Genomic DNA, 24310 nt, shown 5'->3' on the forward strand with positions numbered 1-24310 from the left:
GAAAAAGGGTGTAAAACGGGTTCATCTAAAGTCAAAAAACACAACTAAACCTCTGACACGGACACCAGCCAAGCCAGTCCATTTGAGCGTAAAAGGGACTTTTGCCCTTAATGAAGCCATCATTACTTCCAACAGGTTGAGCGATGTTTGCCATTTTCGAACAACTATTTGAAACACTCCCAGCCGGGAAAAGGGAATGCTCCATCGCAACACTTGCGCGTTTCGTGATAAATCATCATCACCATCAACCGCCCCGGGAATCGGTACCCGGCAAAGTTAAGCACCGATCATGCATGCCTGCGCTCCCTGTCCCCCCCTCCCCCGCCCCGACCCCGGGGTTTCGTTTACGGTAGCGATTCATTTTCCCATAAATTTTAATTATCTACAACGTGTTATTAAAATAATCACGAACCGTGCCGGGACAGCGTGACACCGAGCCAGCTCTCTCGCACACAGGCTCTCGCCCCGGGTGGAGCAGCGGAGAAAGTGGAAGGGATAATGGTATCGTGCCGCGTATAAAATGCGTATTCTGGGGTTTTTTACTTGCCCTCTGTTCGAACGCTGATGGGAGGCGAATGCTTTCATTTGACGTTTTCCACCTGTCGTTTAGCACCTGTTTTACGATGGCGCTCACCTATCACGCTGCAGGTCACCACACACTATCGAACTGGGAATGGGGCTGCTTCCTGCTGCGGGGTGATCAATAAACTCGATGGTGGTCGGAACGGTCTGTCACGAACACACCCAACCCAATAGAGTGTACGACTTACTAGAAACAGGCGGTGAACGGGGAACGAACGGGAAAAAATCTGTCCGACCAGGAGGATGTAAATGTATTAATTTGGTTTGGTGGTTCGCAGAGATGGACACGCGGTGCTAGTGTGCCGTTATGATTGCTTTTGAAAACTCAATTACTCAAACTGAAGCTTTTTTGCATCCATTTTCATTTGCCGTACAGTGCCCCAAACAGCTCCCGCACTCATAAGAGTGGTTCAAATTTGTTGAACAATGTTCGTGAATATTGGTTGTCCCTCGACAGCTATTCGGTTACACAATTATCCAGCGCAACTTGGCAGTAAACTACTTCCATGCTTTCTTCCTTCCTGAAAGCACACCGAGTCGTTCAGAGCGTTACTTTAAATTGAGTGCAAATCTAGCACAAAACCGAGGTCGCACTTTGACCACCGTTTGCCAGTCCCATTAAACAATCTGCAACTTTCTCACGGCCATCGTTCCGCTCTCCCCAACACATCGCTAAAGACAATCAGAAAATCTCATTAAGCCACTTCTTTCCAAACGGTAAACCATATTATCGAAACATTACATGGTGATTAAACTTTCCACTTACTGTGCAAGAGCGCTGCGCCTTGGTGGAGATCGGTGGAGGCGCCGCGGTCCTACCAGCCCCACCGCGGCCAACGATATTTCATCATCATCATCATGCCTTACCCGCCGTGCTGCACTCGAGGTTCGATGTGGTGCGGGAAGGTGCACTTCCCACGCCAAACACGGTTTGTGTTCCTTCCTTTCCGGTACTGCCGCCCGAAAGCAGCGACGCAGCGAGCGCGCTATTCATCTGCATCGGGGGCCAGCTTGCTCTTCACGACGTTCATTGGGTTTGAGTTTATTCGTTTTTTTTTTTTTTGTTTTTAGCAGCACGGGAAGGAATTAGCACCGAAGTGAAAAACACACTGTTGGCAAAAAGCGAAAAGAAATCGTAAGCGGTAAAATAAACTTTTACCCTACCCCGGAGAACGCCGCCACCATTCGTTCCCGCGAGCGTTGGAATGCTCCGGCGGGAGATACTTCTTCTTCTTCTACTTGCGCCCGCGGCCGCGCTCGCTGAACAAATATGGAAGCGAAGCGGGAGTGGGAAAATATCATAAACCCTGGCGAAAATGTCGTATGCAGAGCTCTGTTCTGTGTTCCACTGCTTCCCATTCGGCAAAGAGGAGAGCAGCTTTACGGGTACACTTGCCCGAGCGCGTTCGTTCTCTTCGTCGTTGTTTGAATTGTGATTATGTGCTTTTGGTACCGCGAGCCACGGGGACCCATTTTTCCTGCCATCTTTGGCATCATTACACATTGGGTGGTGGTGTGGATGCGTGTAAAGTGCACGATTGTGAGCGGGAGAGTGGGCACCGCTTTTCCTCGAACAGCGGCAAGCTTTTTATTAATCCAAAGCAGCATTGCACATTGATATTCCAACCGGAGCCGGCGAAGCATGGCGATGATGCTGGGCGAAATGAAGAAATATTTGCCGAATATAAAGTAGCATTACCCCCGACGTATTGTTTGTTGTTTTCTCTTTAAAGCAAAATATTTTACCGTGGCAGGGAGGTTACCCGTTTTGTGAAGCGGATAAAGCTTGCACATTGCAAATGGCACACTGATTTAAAAGAAAAAGTGTGCTTATTTTTGATAACTACTTTTTTTGCAGTTACTTCATCGTGGTTTGTATGGTAATTTATGTAAGGCAAGCAACTTAAACCTTTTCAGCAAGTTTGGATTTCATAAAGCTAGAATAAGCTTTGTTATACTAACATTACAATTACGTAGAATATTTTAAACAATTTCACTTGAAATAGTGAAAGTATATTCATTACTTTATCAACTTTTTTCTACAAAAACATAGAACTATGTTATCGTTAATAGAATGTTATCAAACCTTTACATTTTCAACGCTTTCATTCAATTCTCATGCGTTGAATAATGATGGAGACGCATGGTTGCTGTCGAACTTATCGTGTCAATTTTACATTAAATGAAATTAAAAGCTATTAGTTTTATCGCCCCCCACCCAAACTTACGTGATTGAAGTATTGATTTGACCCAAGTGAATAATAATACAAGTAAAATAATTCAATCAGTGCAAAGTCACATGAAAAAGAGTGAAAAAACTTGAAAAAAATGGTGAAAATTACCTCCACAATCACTTGAGCCATTTATAATTATTTTATAATAAAAACTATCAAGCGTTTCCCTACAGATCAAGTAAAAAGGGAGTTTAGAGAGAGTGGTAATTAAGTAAAATTAATTCAAATTTAAGAAAAAAGCATTTTGCGCATCATAAAAAAACCAGAGTGCAACGTTGTATTTCGGAAAAAACGGAACATAATTCAAATGCACATTAATTAAATCATGCCATTGAATTGAGCCAGCAGGTAGCACTCATCATGGACACATCATGTTCGTAGGCGTAAGCATTGCAGCTTGAAACCCTCCTCGTGTTATTCCGCCCTCATTTTCCAACGAACCTAAAACGAGAAGAAACGAAATGAATTAGGGACGCACAAATTTACATTCACAGAGCCCAGTGGCGTCTCCTTCCGCTGGTTCCGTAATAAAAGATGGTCGTACCGTCGTACTGCCATCCTTTGCGCGGTTCCCTTGTGAACAATTATAGTTTAACCGGTAATGGTGTGAGGAAAAAATGGTGTGTGAAAAAAAATAAAAAAGGGAAAAGTTTTTTTAACCACCCCATCCTTCCTCCTCCTTTTTGTTACACAGCCTGTCGTCGGCATATTGCCATAGTAGTAGGATAGACAGAGCCTCCATGCCGATGGGAATAACTTCTGAAGGGTAAGGGAGGAACCGGGCGGTTAAAGGGATGAAGGCAAAAAAAACTGCAATATTAATTATAGACATAAAGTACCGAGGCGAGAGCATATTGCGGCGGATGAAAAGTTCTTTGCCTGGTGTGTGTGTGAGAGGTTTGTCGTAGAAGCTGGTAAAACCCATAACACCAGGGAATAATTATCATGTTATTCCACCGACCATAACCCACAAATGCAGATGTAGCGAGGTATGGTATGGTTTTTCGGATTGTGGAAATAGAAGCCGTTTCTTTCGAAGCTGTTGCGAACATATTCTTCACATGTGTGTAGTGGTGCGGGGAGGGGGGTAGGGTAGGGCTACGTCAGTCAGCACGAAATTCCCCAAATCCATAGTAACTGATAAAACTCATCCCACTAATCGTACGCCACCGCAAACGAAGGCAAGTAATTTGTTTGTTATTATGGCACGCAGGGAAAGGATTTCACAGAAACCAAACAGTTACCCTCCCAAACAGGAACTACCTCTCTGTCTCTCTGTCTCTTTCTCCCTTTCTACGTTTCACTTTGTGGTAGTGGAAAAGTTTAAGCCCATCCTGCTTTCATCGGAGGAGAGGGGGGGGGAGGGTGATTAAGACACAGCCGCCCGGTCCGAAATCATCGCCTAATCGAAGCAGCAATCCCGTCACCGCCCGAAGCTTACCAGATCGATCGAGCGAAAGCAATCGACAAGCCCCGGCACATTAATGAACGTGTCAAATGTAATAGCGTTGCGGCGCGGGGTCGCACTTGATTGTTCGCAAATTCTGTCTGACAAGTGCGTAATTCGATTAGTGGCGATCGGTTCGCCGTTGGCACCGGTTTTTTGGGTTGGTTGTGGCTATTTTTCGCTCACTCTTCCCTCCCGTCACCACGAACGTTGGCCAATCGGTGAACAAGTTTTACCGTCCCGAGGCTTTGCCTGTCGCCTGCCTTTTTTGGGGGTTTTTGTTTTTCTTTTTGCTGCAAACGAATTGACACGTTACAGTTTCGGCTCACGTACCGCGTTCATCCAGTAAGTTTTACCGGAACGTCGCACTCTACCCTGCGGTCCTCAACTGTCCTCTTCGGATTCCGTTTTGTGCCCGCCCTGCGGTAATTGATTTCATTTTCGGCGAAGGAACACATTTTCACACGGTGGGCTGTGACCCTGGTGGCGATTGTGTGTATAGGCGCGAGCGCACGTTCAACCTCCAAATCTGGCCAATCGTGGCGTTGCGATACATTAACCATCGTTAAAGTGGGACGTGTGCGCGGCGGCGGCACATTTTGTCGGTGCGAGATTTAATTAGCTTCCTTCCTTGGCGGTCATGCGAGGTCATACGGTTGGGCGGCGTGACAAAGAGAGGGCAATATGGCTCGGACGTCGGGTACAATAAATTATCAATTGCCCGCTCTCGCATCAATGGACGTTCGAATAACGCGCCAGTGGGGAAAACTCTCGGAAAACATGCACAATGAAAATGTGAAAATATGAAAATGTTCATTCTAGGAAGGTTAAAATGCACTGACTGTTCGGTGAAGTGTGTCATACCAAGAGGTCGCGTTACAAGCTCACTAAAGTATGTGTCCTTTAAGATCGGCATTCCATCGGAGTTTGGCGAGCTCGCTTTCTCTCCTTCAACTTGGCCATGCGGATTTGTTTACCGCCAGTTTGAATTTCACCAACGTACACAGAAACAATTCACACCAACTCTCCCGGTATCTTGCTTTCCTGCTTCAAACAATTCAACTGCCAGAAGTTTCTCAACTACTAATTTTATGCATAATGATGTCAACTGCATAAATGTGATCCCACCAACACACACAACACAACATAGTCCATCACCGAGCCATCATCTTAAAAATGCAAACTCACCTGAAACTCACCTGACTCAAAACAATTCCTCCGGTTCGACTTTTTTAAGCCAACATTAAGGCATTCAACTGTACCTATGGAGCCAGTACTAAACACATTCAATATATTTTATCAAAACGTGAGAGGCTTACGTACTAAAACCTCTGAATGTTTTGCTAATACTGCAATCGCCGACTGGGATGTTATCGTTCTTACGGAAACGTGGCTAGATGACAGCTTTCCATCTGAGCTTTTGTTTGATAACAACCGCTTTAATACATTCCGTACGCATCGTTCTGCAGCAAACAGTAACAAATGTAGAGGTGGTGGTGTCCTCGTTGCGATCAATGCAAATTATGCTTCCTCTCTGTGCTCGACAAACACATCTACAATTGAATGCCTTTGGGTTCGAGTAAAAGTTCTTAATGTTTCGCTAATCATCGGATCGTTTTATTTGCCTCCTGATCAATCAGCCAACATGGACACCATAAATGCATTCTGTAATTCATTGCACTTAACGAGAGAGAAATATAAGAATGACTTTTTTATTCTGTTCGGGGACTTCAATCAACCTAATCTTAAGTGGGATATCAACGGCAAATTTCCGACACTGAATCTTATGCTTACCCGACTATCCCCTACCAGTCAAGCTCTACTCGATGAACTAAGCTTTGAAGGTCTTCGCCAACTTAACACTGTTCTAAACCACAATAACAACATGTTAGATCTAGTGTTTGCGAACGACAAAGTTACTGATTTCATGAGGCCAATCGAATTATGCACCGAAAGTATTGTTGAACCTGATGGACATCATCCAGCTTTACTTACATACTTCACGCTCCCGCAATACAGTGTGCCGTCATCTCAACCCCCACGTCAAGCAGATTTCAATTTTAGACGAACTAATTTCACTGATCTCGTTTCTGCACTTAACCAAATCAACTGGGACTCTATCGCTGATTATGACGACATCAACGACAGTGTGGCTGAATTTTCTTCTCAAATGAATGAACTGTATGAACAATTCATCCCACGGTTTAATGTTCGTGCTCATCCACCATGGACCAATACTGCACTACGTTTGGCTAAACGTCGAAGATCACGGGCCCTTAAAAAACTGCATCGACTAAAAAACAGCACTAATCAAATAAATTTTGCTCGCGCCTCAAAAATATATAAGCAGCTGAACCGAACCGCCTACGCCAACTACGTCAGTAAAATTGAAATCAATATCAAAAGACATCCCACATCATTCTGGAAATTTGCTAAAGATAAGGAATCCTGTGGACGACTTCCTTCCTCGATGCAGTTTGAGGGAAACACCATTACCGGAGATGAAGAGTTTTGCAATGCATTTGCCTCATATTTCTCTTCTGTGTACACCAACAATTCCTCGGTTCCGTCTAACTCAACATCGGCTTTATCCTTCATAAATGATGAGGTTAATTTATGCACACCACTAATCAACGATGATGAGGTGGAATCTGCTATTTCGTTGTTGAAGCTTTCCTACGCACCTGGGCCTGACAATATTCCCAGCGCAATTCTCATTAATTGCAAGGCTGCTCTCATTCCCATACTGACCAAACTATTCAACAAATCCTTGCAATCGAAATGCTTCCCGCGTCTTTGGAAATCATCGTGGATGTTTCCTGTTTATAAAAAATCTGACAAAAGTAATGTGTGCAATTATAGAGGAATTTCAATGTTATGTGCGTGCAGTAAACTGTTTGAAAAGATAATGTCTCGTCATATGCTCCAAGCCTTTTCACCTTTAATTTCTAATGTTCAACATGGCTTTATACCGAAACGATCGATTGAGACCAATCTAATATACTTACTTAACTTTTGCCACTCCTATATTGACAAGGGCTTACAGGTTGACGTCATTTATACTGACTTCTGCGCTGCTTTTGACAAGGTCAACCACTTTCTATTGCTATCTAAATTATCAAAGTATGGTGTTCACACAAATGTTGTTGAGTGGTTAAGAAGTTATTTAACTGATCGTTGCATTAACGTTAAGATAGGAACTAGTTTATCTGCCACATTCCATAATTTATCTGGTGTTCCTCAAGGGAGTATATTAGGACCTTTACTATTTATTATATTTATTAACGATGTCGTGTTTGCTATTCCTCATGTTAAATTGTTATTATATGCTGACGATCTAAAAATGTTCCTACCTGTTAAATATTCTGACGACTGTGAAATGTTACAAGACTCGTTAAACTATTTTTCTGCATGGTGTTTTAATAATGAAATGTTACTTAATGTTAGCAAATGTAGTTGTATAACATTCTCAAAGAAAAAAAATCCTATTATTTATAACTACAAAATCAATGAAGACAGCGTTCCACGTTTTTCTCAGGTTCGGGACTTAGGAGTTATTTTAGACAGTAAGCTTAGTTTATCTAGCCATTATCAAACTATCGTCACTAAAGCTCTTAAACTGTTAGGATTTGTCTTACGTGTCTCGGCCGACTTTAAAGATCCTTTCAGTTTAAAAACATTATACTGTTCTTTAGTCCGTCCCATCCTGGAATTTGCCAGTGTAGTTTGGTGTCCTCATCAAATCACATACATAGATAAAATTGAAAAAATTCAGAAAAAATCACACGTGTTATGTTTCATCGTCTTCCCTGGTCAAACCAAATTCCACGTGCTTCGTATAATGTTCGGTGTTTACTATTTGGCTTAGAGACTTTACAGCATAGGAGAACTACGGCTCAGATAACTTTTATGCATAAATTATTAATTGGAGATTTTGATGCACCTGACATTTTAAATTTTATTTGCTTTTCTACTCCCTCTAGAGGTCTTAGAAGTAGGGAGCTACTAAGAAGCCCTTTTAGATCGACTGGTTTTGGTGCCAATGATCCACTGCTCAAAATGATTGATGTGTATAATAGGTTAGGGTTATCAGCAGATTTCAATCAATCCGTTAGTCAGCTGCATCAGCATATTCAAGTTAGTTCTAGGGCCATAATTTAAACTTGTACTCTGTAAGCATTAAGTTATTTAGGCATACTGCCCGATAACTTTGATTTAAATAAATAAATAAATAAATAAATAAATAACAATGTAATGCAATTTTTAATATTTTCCGTTGTTGCAACACCAGCATGGTTCAAGCTAAAAAAAAAATGATTAAATTGCTTTACATTTTCATAACTCCCCATCATTTCTCCCATCAGTGTAATGTTGTACTGACAGCACAATGTTTCTTCTACTTCTACAGGAAGCAGCAGCAGCAGCAGCAGTAAGGGCAGCTCCCCACCAAACAATGGATTGGTGCCGCGGTTTATATCACGGGGTCACACCTACCGAGCCGTCGTCGGTGACACGCTGGTACTTCCGTGCGAGGTAGAAAATTTAGGTAAGTATCATTTTTATCGTGATTAACGTGTGGTCCTGAAATGCAGGATATTTACGATTTAAATGGAAAGTTCCGTTCGCAGCTATTTTATGAATTCATGAGATGAGTTTGAAAGTAAAGATGTCGTTTGGGTTTAGCACTAATACAAAAAAAAAAAACAATTTGATTTGAAAATATGTATGTTATAAATGGTTCGATGATGTTTTATCCTGTTTAATTGAAAAAAAAAATCAACGCCACTACTGCACACGTTTGATGTTATCTCCCTGCAAAACCTCTGTTTCGCTAATAGCTTCAGAAATCCATTAGCGAGGATCAAATTTAATGTTGCAAAAAATACCTCCGTTTGTTGTTCTTTACCAAAGGACCAAAGGAGCAAAGCCTTGGCAAATCCTTTCCTGATGCCGTAAGCCGAAAGTGTTTCTTTCCTGTTCAACTTCACGATAATTTACGCGTGAGGACTAGGGACAGATTAATTGCAGGCAACTGTAGCAACAAAGCACAAACCCACTTGAATAGCAGTGAGCAAACGTGAACGCTCGCTTTTCGGCTACATCAATTAGAGCACGCAGCGTCTTTCGCAGCTTTGATTTGATTAATGAAACAGGTTAAAACGGTGTATCCACTAAATTCGCTATTAAATCTTTGCTCAACCGACGGGTGCGATTTAATGAAAAGAATGGCAATTTATGAAGAGATTACTATGGAGCAAAGTCTTACTAGAGTAGGGCTAGAAAAGGGGGAAGATGTGTTACGATATTCAGGCAGGAACAGGTATAATATCGTAACGCTCATTCATGCGTGAGTGCTATTTGGTATTAATAAAGGACCAGCAAGGAGACACGATGGAGTCACGATGCAAGGATTTGCTGCATACATCACTCCTTGTTAACTGTAGGGAAGGATTGTGTCATCCTCTCGAGCCAAATTTCCGTACAGCGTGTAACCGTTTAAACCGGCATCAAATCGATCGACCAGCCGGCCTTTATCTACTCAGTTAGCAATAAATATCGACGGCAGCCATGACGGCGCACAAAACGCGGCAGTCCTTTCCGGCAGCTGAGATACGCACCAGCCCGGCAGTACCCGGCAGCGACATCACTCTCTGACGACGACGATGACGGCGACGACGATGATGGCGACAAACCCGTCTTGAGTATGGTACCGGCCTTGACCGACAGGCGCACGGTGCGGTTGCGAAGGGACTAATCTGTTTACATTCGATTTTGATTTATCCCTAATGTCAGGCTGGAGGGTCGAGCCCTTCCGCTCAGCCCGCTGCCGGGTGCTGAAACAAGCGAGCGCGCACTGGTGATGAAAGTCACCCTTGTGGAGCTGGGTGCCGGGTGCGATTGGGGGTGGAAGGCGATATTTATGCACGGCCCCGTGATGGATGGTTCAGCAAAGGCAACGCCCACCCCAACCGGAGCGTTCTTGTTTTTTGAGAGGGGGACAGTTTTCGGAACCCGTGCTCGGATCGTGCGCTGTTTTCTTGCTGCCGAAAAAAAAGGGATAAAGTGTCGGCCATGGCAGGAAAGGAGGCAAGGTTTCTGTGGCCTCTGATTTGTGGTTGAGCATGCGACAACTCATCAAATGCTCATCATTCATCATTCCGAATTCCGGGCGGAAGCGTCTACCATATTGCCGTACGCTTTTGTTCCGTCGGAGGAGGGTTGTGGCCCAGCCCAGATTTGCTTCCGTTCTGTTGGGAGGACAAAGTCTTGCAAGAGTTGTTGTGCTTTTTAGCTGTGTGTTTTTGTTCTTCCATCTTCTCGTCCACTCTCGTTTGCACTCGTTTGGAGTAAAAATTAAGCAAAACAATTCACCGAGCACGATGGAGGAGGCTTGCTTACCCTTTTCAAAAAGTGTAGCAAAGAAGCTTTCCTGCGCTTTTGCTTCCCTTTTGTTAGGCACACAGGTGTCAATTATTTCAACAAAGCGAAAAGTGTTCCATTGTGACAGCGCAACAATGAATGAAAAGGTTAGGGGAAAAAATTAAAGTAAATTATAGCAATAAAAGCCTAAAAGCAGAGCACAAATTACAACCTCAAATAAAACAAGCGGAGGCTTATTTCATCACAATTATAATTGCGTCCAAACAAGTCCATTCATTCAGGCGAATAGTGTGTGATATACTTTTAAAACTATTTAAAATCACACCACCCAGACAGCAGCCATACAAACCTTCAATCACAAAGCACAAACAAAGCGATGGAAAGCAAAAACATTGGCACGCTGTAGTGTGGCGCATGGTCTGGCCGGTTGTGGCATTGTAATTGAATTCGCAATTTAATCATGGCCTTCGGAGAAGCACCACCAGAGCCGAGAGCTGGCAAAAAACGGCCCGAGTTCAATCGTTCGCTCCGTATCTGTTTCATACTAATTATCATCTCCCCGCCCCTGTTGTGTGTACCACACTTACGCCGGCGGTTCCTTTTTGTAGCGGTATTTTATGTTGCTTGGTGTATGTGTGTGTGTGTGTCCCAGCGGACCGACGACAAGTGGAAAGTGAGAGCCACTTTCATCACGATTTGCAGCCACCGTAATCAAATGTATGAGAACGACCATAATTAGTGGAAGCGTAATGATTAATTATCCCTTTGCTCGCCGCTTTCTGCCCGTTGTTTGCGACTTCGCTGCTTCTATTGTTGCGGAGTGCTGCGTTGCCTTTGCGTGAGTGTCCAAAGTGCAGCCAGGAAAGAAAGCGAGCGATCTCGCTCTTTTACAACAAATTATGTACAAGTTGCAATTAAAACACAGGTTTCACAGTGGTGCAGGAGGGTTAAGCAGCATCGTTCTAACGTACGTACGTACTCTCTACTACCCTTTGTTTGCAGACAAAGAAAGAAAAAAGCACCAGCGAAAAAGCGAGAAAGATTGACATAAAATTGTAATGCAATGAAAGGTCATGAATAATCAATCCTATCGGTTTCGGTGGCCATTGATTGCTTGTTCTGTCTCCTTGTTCGGTTCATTCATCAGCGTATGCGATATGCCCGTGCGACCGCTAGATATGAGACTGATAGGTGACGGGTCAATTGATTAACTTTTTCGCTTCGCTTTCGCTACGCCCTCCCGGCGAAACCCCAATGCTGTAATCTAATGGTGGGCCCTGGTGTCGCCCTCCTATCGATCGCTTTCCACGAAGCTGGTTAATTCATTTCATTTTCAACTGTTGTGTTTTTTTTTTGTTTTGTTTTTCGCCTGCTCTCTCGCGTGTATTGTATTTACCGTATCGCGCTTTTACTACTCACCAACTGGTGCTCCCATGCGCTTAAGCAATTCGTTCACTGGTGCGCCCACAGTCACAGCGCAACGGCGCGACGAAACATACATCAAAGCCATCGACGTGCAGTGGACAAAATTCTGCTCCATTAATTCGGTTTTACTGCGATTTTGGTGTTACTGGCTTTGGAGGGCGTTTTTTTTTCTTCTCCCCATTTCATTTGCATCGCACAACAGAGAGATAGCGTTTGCCTGGGCGATGAGCAGCAACCGAAACCGTGCCGTAAAAGCTCCGTTGGTTGGGAAACAACGACCGGGAGCTTGGACAGTAGAAGAAATAACACACACACACAGACACACAATAACAAGCGCGAGCGATTTTTTTCTTCTGCTGTCCCGTTTCGCGTTGCCTCACATTTTGCTACCGTGCTTTATTTAATGTAATTTTTCGCTCGCTTTTCAAAGCACAGCTGTATGCATTTCCCCTTTTTTGTGGTGTAGAGTAGGTTGCATGATTTTTTTTGTTAGAATTTTGTTTTAATGTTGCTCGTTTCTTTCTGCTGCTTTCATTGCGGTTCGGCACTCCCGCGGTTTACGGTGAAGTTTTAACCGAATGGGAATGAAAGAGGTAGAAATAGAGAGAGAGAGAGAGAGAGATAAACAATCCGTAACTGAAAATGGTACAGATTTTCAAGCTGAAAACAACACGTCGGGAGCGTCGTTTAGCAAATTTCATTAGTGCATTTAGGTTGGGGTTTCTGGCCCGTTTAGTTGCATTTATTCTCGGCCCAGTGTGTGTGTGTGTTTTATCGGTGTGCAGCGTATCATGCGGACATATCTATACGTTTTGCACGTGAGCAACACTGATGCGCATCTCAGCTCAGAACGGGAGTTGCGGAGAAGGGCTGCAAGAAGAGAAATAGATGAAACATTTGTTTGAAAATGATTTTGCTGCAGAAAATGTTTCATTTTGATTTAACTTTCAAACCACCATTTTTTCCGGTGCCGGTAACATTGTTTTACGATCGGGCCGGAAGAGTTTTCCTTTGCAGATTTATGTTATGCACCACACCACGGGGTTCACCTCAATGAATAGCCCGTTCTGTGTCTATTATAGTGGCGGCTTGTTTCGGGATGTGGATGGGGAGGGACATTTTCCCGTTTCACTACAAATGTTCGCTAATCTGTTCAAAGCGAATCGATGTTTTTTTATGTTTTATTAATGCAGCGACAAAAAGCGTTCTAATAGAACATTTTTGCTTTTTTGTGGGTTATTTTTTCAGTTTCAATGATCATACTTTTACGTGTCTGTGTGCACTCATTCGAAGTGGGAAAATCGGTGTTTCCCGGACTACCTGGCACAGGTAGGGTCAAACGAGAACCGTCCAACCGGTAACCGTGTTCCGATTTTCCCGCCTGAACAAACACTGCTGCATCAACACTTTCGTGCGGGTCCTTTGCCCCGTGCACGCGTACGGCTATACATTTACTTAATCGCTCGGTGAGCGATTCAGCCATCATTTTCTATGCCCATCACGTAACGCGAGCAAGCAAAGGGCCGTCCGTTTTGTTACCCCCCACCGGACAGCCATCGTTAAATACCGGCCGCAAGCTTAAACGCATCCGTGTGACATCGAGATGTCCGCCCACTTACACATACGCAGAGAAGTAAAAAAAAGAAGAGAAAGATCATTTACTTCCGCTTGTCCACCACCTGCAACGAGGCTATGAATCGGCCAGTTTGCTCACCGAAACCGATCCCAACGACGGTATGCTTCAACACCATGTACTCCGTCCACCCATCCAGCAAATGGTTCATGGTGGTCCACAGATTGCTGACAATCGAGGAAAATAGTGAGAAAAAACTGTACCGTCAGCAGCCACGTTTGACAGTGAAAGTAAACGGTGCCCGTTTTTAGTCCTCTTAATGCATCCCTGTGTGTGCGAGTCGGGACGGTTGTATGCCCATCTAGTGACGGCACATACGCACGGAATGGAAAATTGCACTCCAAAGCGATGAAATCTTGGTGGGGTGGAGAAACGAACCATTTTACCTGTTGTAGTGTGTTTCAGCATGCGTTAGTGGGTTTTTTTAGCGAAGGTAAAAGACCTATGAACGTTCGGCCTACGTACAGGGTTCTACCATTGTTCTCGGCGCATTCGGTGCTTATAGTGCACAAAACGGGCACCTTGTCATTATTGGAGCAACCGTGTTATGGTGGATCGATAGGCTGCCTTTGAATTTCCGGGCAAAAGCAGTTCACGTAGCTCGGTATTGTTATATTTTTTTGAGAAATGAATCCACACCAGATAGCTTGAATGATGAGCGTACAAAAAAGGCATATTGGTTAGTTTTATGCATACAACGAACAATAGGCAGACTATTTGTAATATGATCTCTATTTCATCTTACAAAAAAAACATCAAAAGAAAACAATTCTCGATAAACGTTAATGTGCCCATAGTATCGTACTTTTTGTGCTCAATTTACTTTGTTACATAAACAACTTTAGTGTGTTGTTACAGGGCTTTCCAAGTGGTTTTTGGTGTGTTCCCCCTATTCGTTGGGCGTTTCCCAGATTTTTTTTGTTCAATTGTATTGATTTCGAATGGGGCAATACCCATATATTGTGGAAACGTACCAAAAATATATGGAATACAATGAATAAATCGTGAGACGAGACAATTTTCAATATCTCATCATGTACTGGGATAAACCTGTCAAAACACAGATAGTCAAGTCAATGGATTAGGCAGGCCTACACCGAAAACGGCTGTTTTGTGGAATTATGAAAATGAAGAATTTGTATGTGGACCTTTTATTCTGAATGAAGAAAGAAGTATTTCTTTTGGAATCTAACAAAAATTTGATGCATCTTAGAGCAGACAGGTCGTAAGTATTGCGTATTGATAGTGTATTGATATACACTTATATTCCAAAGCCCCATTACTAGCCCCATCATCCTTCCTACACTCATGCGGATGCGAATTTCCAATTGGTGTAGGTAATATTATCAGCACTTCGAATGATTAATATAATTCAACGCAAAAAAGCGATATCTTGGGTATGAATCTACTCTCAACCTTAATCTTGAGACCTGAGACCTTGTTAGATGTTTTGCTTTTCCATACAAACTATCTGAATAATTTTGACCGTTAGGTCCTATAGAGACTGAAAATGATGACGAATTAAGAGAAGATTCTTACGAGTCAAAATACTCTGTTTGATCAGTGTAAACAATTATAAAAATGGAAATAAATGTACGTTAAGTATCGTTAATTCACTAGCCTCAATATTAGCAATAGTTTATTCAAATTATTTAAATAATCCGTTTCACTTGTCGTTCGGCTACGGTACCTTTATAGACTTGAATAGTTAGCTTGAACTACCTTCAATAACTTTATCCGTTTTTTGACGCTATGTCTTTGACAGATTAATCCATTCAAAAGGACACTGTGTCCTTGCCAGCAAGCAATGCACACACTTTGTCTATTCGTTATTATAGATGGTTTTCAGATTGTTCTTGCGGCACATTAGCATTTCCAAAAACCATAAATCATGCTTGTTTCCTAACAGTAAATATCATTTCTCAGTATCAGTTGAGCCGGAAACTTTCGATGGTCCCAGCCCGAGCCGACTAGTTACATTGGATAAGTTAAAAATAGCCTGCACGACAACGGTGCAACATATTTGTTAAATAAATACCTACTGCAAAGAAGGAAAGAAAGCTCCATCTCTTCCCTCCTTCATCCACTCGCACATACTCGCGAACCACATTCCGCAACGGTCGGTTGCGTTTATCCTCACTCAGCATTGTCCTTCCATCCGACTGTCGGCGTCGTCCAGCCTGCCACATATCGTCCGCTGCGAAGGCATTTTCGTACTACAACAAAAAAAGGCAAAGGCAGCACGCAGGAATCTCGCGAACTTAATATATAAATAATGATGATAAACGATGGTAGTTTTTTCTTCTTCTTTTTTTTCGTTGGGAGGCTCGTGCCCTTCCTCTTCTCCCAATCATCGGCCCCATAAGCATGGCGCGCGTAATGGCCCTGTGTTCGCGGTTCGTGATTCGCCGTATCCACTGGATGGTCGATTTCGCGCCAGCATATTAGATGGGCGGACCGGGCGCACATACCTTACCGCAAAAGCGCCACCACGTTCACCTTTGCGCCTCTTTGTCGTCTTTTGTCATTCGGTTTGCCGACTGCTTGCCTGCTTCTCATCCTTCCCTTTTCCTTCCTCCATTGGAACCCGCTTGAATTCCAGCAAGCCCGCGAAAAAGTCGTTTAGCACAAGACGGAAATGTTTTTTGATGATTTATGAACCGAAATTGTAAAGTTGGGCCTCCCGTTGGTGTCCCCCTCCCGTCCGTGCGCGGTATTATTTTTCTTCGCGGCAGTTAATGAGGGAACTTGAAACCTTCTCCCTGGTGCCGGCTAGTCAAGAGGGGGGGGAGGGGTGGCAGGCGTCCACCTTTCCGGAAGCGTCGAATGTCAAATGAATGTTTCATCGTCGGGGAGCGGCGGCTGTGTCTAAAAAGGAAAACCATATGCCCCGGGAGGCTTTGACTTAGCTTGGGCTTAGCACAAACAGCACAAACACGGTGGCAGAATGATCGTTCGTTTGATGTCATTGTCGAGGTAGCCACGGTTAGACACACATACACGCGGGCGCCGGCACGTGGACACGCAAACAAAGAAACGACGGACCCGGTCGGTATCGCCGTGAAGAAAGGTGGCTGTTTGTGGCCTACTTTTGCCTGTCAGATTTGCGATAACACGATACGGTGGCTGATTTTATTGTCCACGTGGAACACATTTGCCCTGCCTTCAGCTTCCTTCCCCCATTAGCATGGCGCCCCACGATTTTCCCTGGTGGAGTGGGCTCCCTGTACGAAACACAGGAAAACGTCACTGGTCATTTCTTTTATCATTAGGAAATGACATGGAAACTAAACCCGACGTCAACGCAACTGCAGGGAATGATGGGGTATTAGAGCAGGGCAAATAAATAGCAATAAAGTGAGAGAGAGAGAGGAAGGGAGAGAGATTGAGAAAGCTGGAAACGTAGGCATAGCTACAAAAAAATACGAACCAAAATCCAAATCATAATCCAAATAAAGGACACACCACCGGGATCGTTGAACGATATTCCTGTCACGCACTCTAGTTCTATTTCCGCCCAAAGGACCCCCCTCCCCACCAGAGAAAGTCTTAAATCGGCGTGCGTATGTGTTTGTGCGTAGAACAAATACATACCGGGCCTCATGGGATCAGCAAACGAATGGAATTGTTAAGCGAGGGAAGGGAGAAAGAGAGGGGGGGGTTTGGGCCAAGTGCCGCCGAGACCACAAATAAGGAAATCCTCCCGGAGTGCACGAAGTGGGCTGATAATCTGCCACGGTGGGTGGGTCCCCATTACAGCAGGGGACCATCCCAGCCCACCTTGCCCCCCTACTTCACTCCTCGACGCCCATGACGAGTATTTCCTGCGCGTGGTGGATACATTTGCTCTCAGGGCTCACAGTCAGCCGCCGTCTTTAGTGAACGCAAAATAACAATTGTGAAATGCTCTCCACCCTGGTTTAGATGCTACTCAAACCCATACACACGTACACAAAGTCACCCCAAACACACAGAACAATGTCCCCAGCTGCGATGAAAGCACGACATCGCACGGAATTGCGTGCATTTAAAATATATTTCGCTTAATTTATTATTTACATCTATTTCCACTCACCGCTAACGCTTGTTGCTGGGACGTGTACGCTTGGCAGAGCGTGAAAAAAGCCGCCGGACGCACAGCAGCAGCAGCAGCAACACACCGTTTGCTACGAAGTTTTTATGTCCACCGTCACCTGTTATAAATTACCCACGTGAAGACAATTTGGTTGCGCCAACTTTGTGTTGTAGTCGACTGTTTTTGGTGCTTTTGCTTTTCGGATTTCTTTTGGTTTGTGCACAACACCAACCACCAATTCAAATGAAGGCTGCCTTTTCTCTTCAGGGAATATCCTTAAACTGTCATATTAGAGCAGATTCCGCAGATATGCTGTACGATAGCACTACGGACAGTAGATTCACTTCATTGCATCCGGATCAGGCCCGTGATCGATCTGACAGACAGCTTGGGCACAGTTGTTAATTTATCACGGTTCGATGCATCTTCGTATCGTCTGCTTCTGTGTGGTCGTACACCGGCCTTGCCAACAGCCCACTAGTAGCAGCAGTGTGGTCCGATTTCGTAGAAAAAGATTCGTCAAAAGAAGTGTGAATATCTGGTACGCAAACAAACAACAAAAACAACTCGCCGGATCTACTTCTATCTTGCGCAGTGCGCTACTGCGGGTAGGATTATGCCCTTGCGGGCGAGACGGCAGAACTGCAGAAGCGCCCAGTCTGTCAATCTTTGGCTTCGGAAGAAATCGTTCATCCCGGCCAATGTGTCTAGTGACAGGACTGGCTCTGGGCAGTGTGATTGATATTTTGGGTATTTCGATGACATTGTGGTTTTTTGCTTGGGCAGGTTCTGCGAAAAAGGATGATGTATTGGCTGGCAGCGCTCACACAGGGAATGGTTGGATGCGTGACGTAGTTGTTTTAAAACACGTCAACGGAATGACGGTTGCTGTTTTTGCGGTCTGGAATTTGGAAGAACAATCCAAGCCGCAACAAAACAGGTGACAAATTTATTCCATTTCCAAGTAAAACTTTTCCAAAATCATTGCCAAACTGGCTTCACGTTTAAAATCACTACCGGCGAAGATTTTAAGACATCAACATACCTCGACAGTTTCGAGTTAAATGGCGTAAAAATACAAAATACCTTTGTCCGGATTTCGTTAAGCTGTTCGGCTCAGGATTGACACAGTCGTCCATAGTTTTCAATAGCCTAGCAATAGCTCCACTAGCCCGCTTTATACTCGCTTAGTTCAAACCGTTCAAACCTTCCCATGCAGTCAACGGAATGACAGTTAAACCCAAACTAACCATCAATTCCCAATTCTCGACACTGCTTGACAGCTGGTGAAGCATGTCCGGGTTGACAAAAAGAAGGATGAACGTGATCGTAACCTAACTGCCCACCTAACCAGCGTATCATGGCAGCATATACGGCGTTTGTTTGACGAGAATGACTGCCTTGAATGGACAAAAAAAGCTGGCCGTGCATTCTCTTCTTTGTCGGAAAGTGTTTTGTGTCATTTTGTGTAGTGTGTGTGTGTTTTGTTTCGGGATTCTTTCAGCTTCAGCCGTACTGCTGTAGGTGTTCAAGCGAACAACTTCCGCTAATGGTTTCTCAAACTGCACACCTGGAGCACCTGGTTGGATGCTCGCTCAGCACACGGCTGCAGAAAGGAGGAACACCTTGGTGGAAATTAATGACAGTTTAATCACGAAATAATTACAGTTTCGCTCGTACTCTTGCTCTCTCTCTCTCTCTCTGTCCTTGCCGCCAACACTCGTCGTCGGGCGCGCGTATCACCATCCCATCCATGCTAAAACCGGAAAGAGGGGATATGTCCGCTCGAGGACTCGCATTCCGTTTCGCTGCATTACCGCCTGGTGGTTTGATTGGAACGCTTTTACGCCCGGAGCGAGATCCATTTTCGCTGGTGACACACACACACACACATACACCCTCCGTGTTCGGTAGGGATGGGATGGGGTGATCAACTTTACACCTGCAAGTAATTGCACCGGCGGAACAAACAAATGTGGAACAGGTTAGGTAAGGTAGGTAGGTAGCAACAACAAAAAAAGGCATCGGAACACCAGGTGCGCAGATGGGAAGCTTAATTGTACCGTCGCTAAGGGGCAGGTGTCGTTGTCTTGTCACACGAGATTGCAATTTTGAGCGGGAATTACTGGCTACCAGTTACAGGGAAGTGTAATTGTTACCGAGCTGCTGCCAAACGGGTTAGATGCGAACGGGATACGATTCGTACTGGGTGATGTAGTTTTTCTTGGTGTCCCCCTTTTGTGCGCGAGCAATGTTGATGTCGTCAATGATGTCAGTTTATGAAGTGCGCAGTCTTAATGTGCAATGGTTGCTGGGGGTTCGATCTATCGCCGTCGATGTCGGTGCCAGGGACCTGATTGAGCGGTACAGGAGTAAAGTAATTAATTTCCGCCACCATCACCCACTCAGCTGCAGCTGAGTTTTCCTTGAATATTTTAGCGCACAGATACTGACGCCGCTGAAGTGCATTAATTATCGAATGGCACCGTCAACAGGGAAACGGTGCCGCGCGTAATGAATTCCGATTTCCAATCAACGCGAAAGCATTTAAAGGAAATCGTTCCTTTGACTGTTTGCATCCGCCTCCCCTAGGGGGCTCTGAACACCGGAAAAAGAGTCAACATCCGGAAACGAGAACTGTTTGCAATTTTTAGACGATTCGTTACTACCAAAAGAATCGTTCAATTTATCCCCCGGAGTAAGTAATTGTTGGCAGAATTTCGCATTAACCCTCCTGGCAGTGTGGAGTGTGCGGTCATGGTTTGGTACGAACTCCTCCTGCCTCCTTTTTTGTGGCTACCACCCACCCAGATTGAAGCAGGATAATTCTGCGTAGCGTAGCAAAGTGCAAAACGGAAACCACACCAGCCGCTCTGCTCCAAATTCCGCTCCGCTCAACTCATCAGCACCGAAAGTCGCACCTCATAAATAATGCCCGAAATAAACCGCCGGTCAAAATCGGTCCCTCCCCCACCGTCTTTGGTGCTGGCTTCAATCGCCCCTCGAGTGGCACTTAATTCGTCCCGACCGCCACTGGACCGCACCGCCGCTGCTGCGACTTCCGATCAATAATCTGGGGCGGAAAGTTTTGCTCGCACCTTATTAACTGGTCGCGCGCGCCCTTCCCGCTGCCAGCTAAGACGCATGGTGAGGAAGAGCAGGAAAAGCTTCCACGGGACTGGGACCGAGAGTTACCAATAAGCATCGGGTGGGGGACGTAGCATCGGAAAGTTTTGTGCCGAGTCAATCGCGCCAAAGGGATACGCGGGACGGATGCGAAGCGAGCGAACGTAAGAAGGAAAACAACACCTTCTGGTGGAAAATACTGCTGTAGGACACAAAAGTTGGAAGGAAAAGTTTTTTTTTACTCATTCTTTCTCACTGTCTCCTTTTCTCTCTTACTCATCCCTTCCGCAGCGTTCTAGCCGGCACGTCCAGCTCAGTTCAATCCAACCGGGCGGCGGGTTAGGCAAGCTTGTTGTTCAACTTAGTGTTAAGACAAGGATCAGGAGCAGCGTAAGAAAGGTGTTGCTTCTGCTGGGCCTGTTGGGATGGGGTTCGGTGGTCACGCCAGAGATGGCACAGTGTGGCTGAGTGTGTGCGCGTGTGTGTGTGTGTGTACTAGTGTATGGTGGAAAAAGTTTACTTACGCCCGTCGACCTGCCACCGCTAAGCAGCTTAAAGAGACGTTTATCCAAAGCTATTTTTAATGAAACGGAAGAATGTTCGTTCTACCTGTCTGCTGGGTGCAGGATGAATCGGAGGCTCTCGCTGGCTTCGTTTCGTTTGCCGGTACGGTCAGATGGAACACCGGACGGGGTAAGGGTAAATACACCGACAACAAAGAAACACTTCACCTACCAACACTTTAAAATCCTGCCGGTTTTGTGCTGGAGCAATCAAACTGGGAATTAAATGCTTGATGTACGTTAAACCTAACACGAAGCGAATAAAGGGGGAAGATTATGGCTTCTTCTGATCGTTTAATTTGCAAATCGTGTACTGATTTCCCTTTCAATAAAGTTTTTCCGAGTATTTTTTTGGATTTAGTTAAGTAAGTTTTCGTTTGGTTTTTTTTTTTTGTTTATTTTATGACACTGGACTCAATTTATTTGCATGAAAATTTAATGTGTTAACGTTATTTTTTAAGACTACTTTAAATTTACAACTGCGCAAAAAACAAATGCTATTCTTTCATACTTTTTTTAAAAATAAATAAAAAATGTTTCCCGAATCCATTTTTACATCGAAGTTAGTCTGCTCTTCAAATTTCTCTACACTTTTAATTACAATTTTCTTTCTGCTGACCTTACAACTCGTGTGTTTCCATAGTTCCAGTTGGAAATTTGCGAGAAAAACTGTCCTATTGTGTTTGCTGCACATATTCAATTAAAAACGCATTCCCTTCAAAAGGGCAGCAAAGTTGAGGCATTTAGGCTTGATTTGAAAATGATATCCCCACACGCACGCACACACATATCGCTGCAGCTCTGCAACCTGCACAAACGCTGCTCTTTAACACCTCCTTCCATCCCCATGGCGAACGATTTGCAAAGAGCGAAGCAACGAGCAAGAAAATAAAACATAAAAACTCATTAGGCTGGATTTAAACAGTGCGCACGGCCGGCCTGGTTGCACATACATACATCGACAACAACAACAACAAAATACACACTACGCGCGGCGTTGCTCTCCGGTAATTACGGATACCATCAGCGACCTTTTCCCTTGGCCGAGATAGGCGCCAGACCAGACCGGACAGTACCAAAGGAATTGTTGAACAAATGTTGCAACCCGTGTGTTGCGTTTCCTGCGCATTCAAGCGAACGGGCAAAGGTTTGGTCGGGCGTTTGGTGTCGTTCGTTGCGGTGAGAAAGTAGAAAAGTTTCTCTACAAACTTGGGCGGCGAGGACAAGCCCAGGTGGGATGGAAAAACGGTACTAGCCCGGCGGATATATGGACACAGATGGGCTTAAGTACGACGGTCGGAATAGTGCCGGCAGTTTCGGTTGACACCTGATATGGCCCGAAAGAAAGCCCACGGTTGGCAGAGAGCGTTATCCGCGTGGCGTGCCCAGTGTCCTACAAAGACAGCGGCTAAAAAAAAAAATTTAGAGATAGTTGTGCGCGACTTGCTTCATTTTCAGATGGTTTTCCTTCACGATGCAAGAAGCTCGGAAAGAGATTGCACGAGAACTGGGCAAGAAAATTCCACCACTTCCATCCGGGGCTACCATGTTCTGGGCTTTTTTTTTAAATGTTACAAGCCAAAGTATTTCCGCTTCAGCCGGCAGGGAAGCACAATGAAGCAATACAATGTCGCGGCGAGACACATGTTTCCGTGTTCATCAAGCGTGAAATTAGTTTTCCTTTTCTTTTTTTTATACCTCTTCTGTGTGATAGAAAGACTGTATGCTTTTTGAGCGCTCGTTCAACTTCCTGATATTGAGCAACTATTCCCGTACCCTTTTTTTTGGTGCAATCATGTCTATTCTTGCTCTTGTTTTTGCGTAAGCTGCTGTCCCCTTAAGCAAAGCTTCCCGTCACGTAACGTTCCTGGGCGAGATGCATGGAACGTAGAGCCGGCACAGCGAAAGCAAACTCTCAACCCTGTGGTGGTGGGATGGACAAAGTTTGTTTTAAAACTATTACGCGCTTTCCCTGTCATGGCGGAAGAAAGCGTGATTTAATTTAGAGGAAAAAATGCATACATATATTAATAACAGAAACTACCTATCGCGGAAATAGACTGCTGCTATCGCGCGGAGCTGGGGCTGCCGAGCGGCGTTAGCTTGTTTGATGTACATTTTTAATGAAAAGGGGTTTAAAAAAAAGGAAGGTTGACATTGTTCTCAACAGTATTTGCCAATGTTCTTTTCTGGGGCCCTTAAAGATGTTTGGATGAAAAAATTGGAGGTATTTTATGTTTAACGTGTATTGCATAGCTTAAACAAGCGGGTATATTATTATTTTTTTAACTTAATAATAGAGTACAATAAGTATATTCCATTTCACAGGAATTTTAGGGAAAAAAACGACATTATCTTCTGAAGCGTCGAACAGCCATCATCGCTGTAGTTATGTAGTTGCTTTAAATGTGCACGCGATGGAATTAAAACCTTGAAAAAGGATGCAAATTGCTATGGAAATATAACGAATCCTGTTTCATTCTGTCCAGTGCTGTGTTGGTGTCTTACTGTCATGGTTGTGTTCCGTCTAATTTTTTTTGTAGTATCGTTCCCCAAACGCCTTGAGTGAAACAGGTTACATTTATCGTCTTGCAGCACCATCTCTCTCCCTGCCCAGGGCGTAGCAAGAAATCGTAGTCAATTACGATAGCAACTTACGAAACGGACGCAGAGATTTACTGCACTCAAGCATGCAAACACCGTTCCTTTGGCGCTCCCGAGAGGTTTCTACTGCCATAGTTACCCTCAGGCCACTCTCTGTTCCCACCGAAGACTTCTCGGAGACACTTGCAACCAATGGTGGCAAAGGAAGTGAACGGTTCGGGAGGTGAAGCCACTCTGTTT

General features: G+C 44.4%; 1 protein-coding gene across 3 annotated transcripts in view; it reads left to right on the forward strand.

The window, feature by feature from the left end:
- LOC120893688 (MAM domain-containing glycosylphosphatidylinositol anchor protein 1) overlaps positions 1 to 24310 on the forward strand; it is a 230951-nt gene that overhangs the window by 144488 nt on the left and 62153 nt on the right. For all 3 annotated transcript variants that reach the window (XM_040295713.1, XM_040295712.1, XM_040295714.1), the window contains exon 3: positions 8672 to 8809. In XM_040295713.1, the coding sequence (XP_040151647.1) occupies positions 8672 to 8809 (138 nt within the window). The remainder of the gene's footprint in view (positions 1 to 8671; positions 8810 to 24310) is intronic.

The sequence above is a fragment of the Anopheles arabiensis genome, chromosome 2 (assembly GCF_016920715.1).
Source record: "Anopheles arabiensis isolate DONGOLA chromosome 2, AaraD3, whole genome shotgun sequence".
Taxonomy (NCBI): Eukaryota; Metazoa; Arthropoda; class Insecta; order Diptera; family Culicidae; genus Anopheles; species Anopheles arabiensis.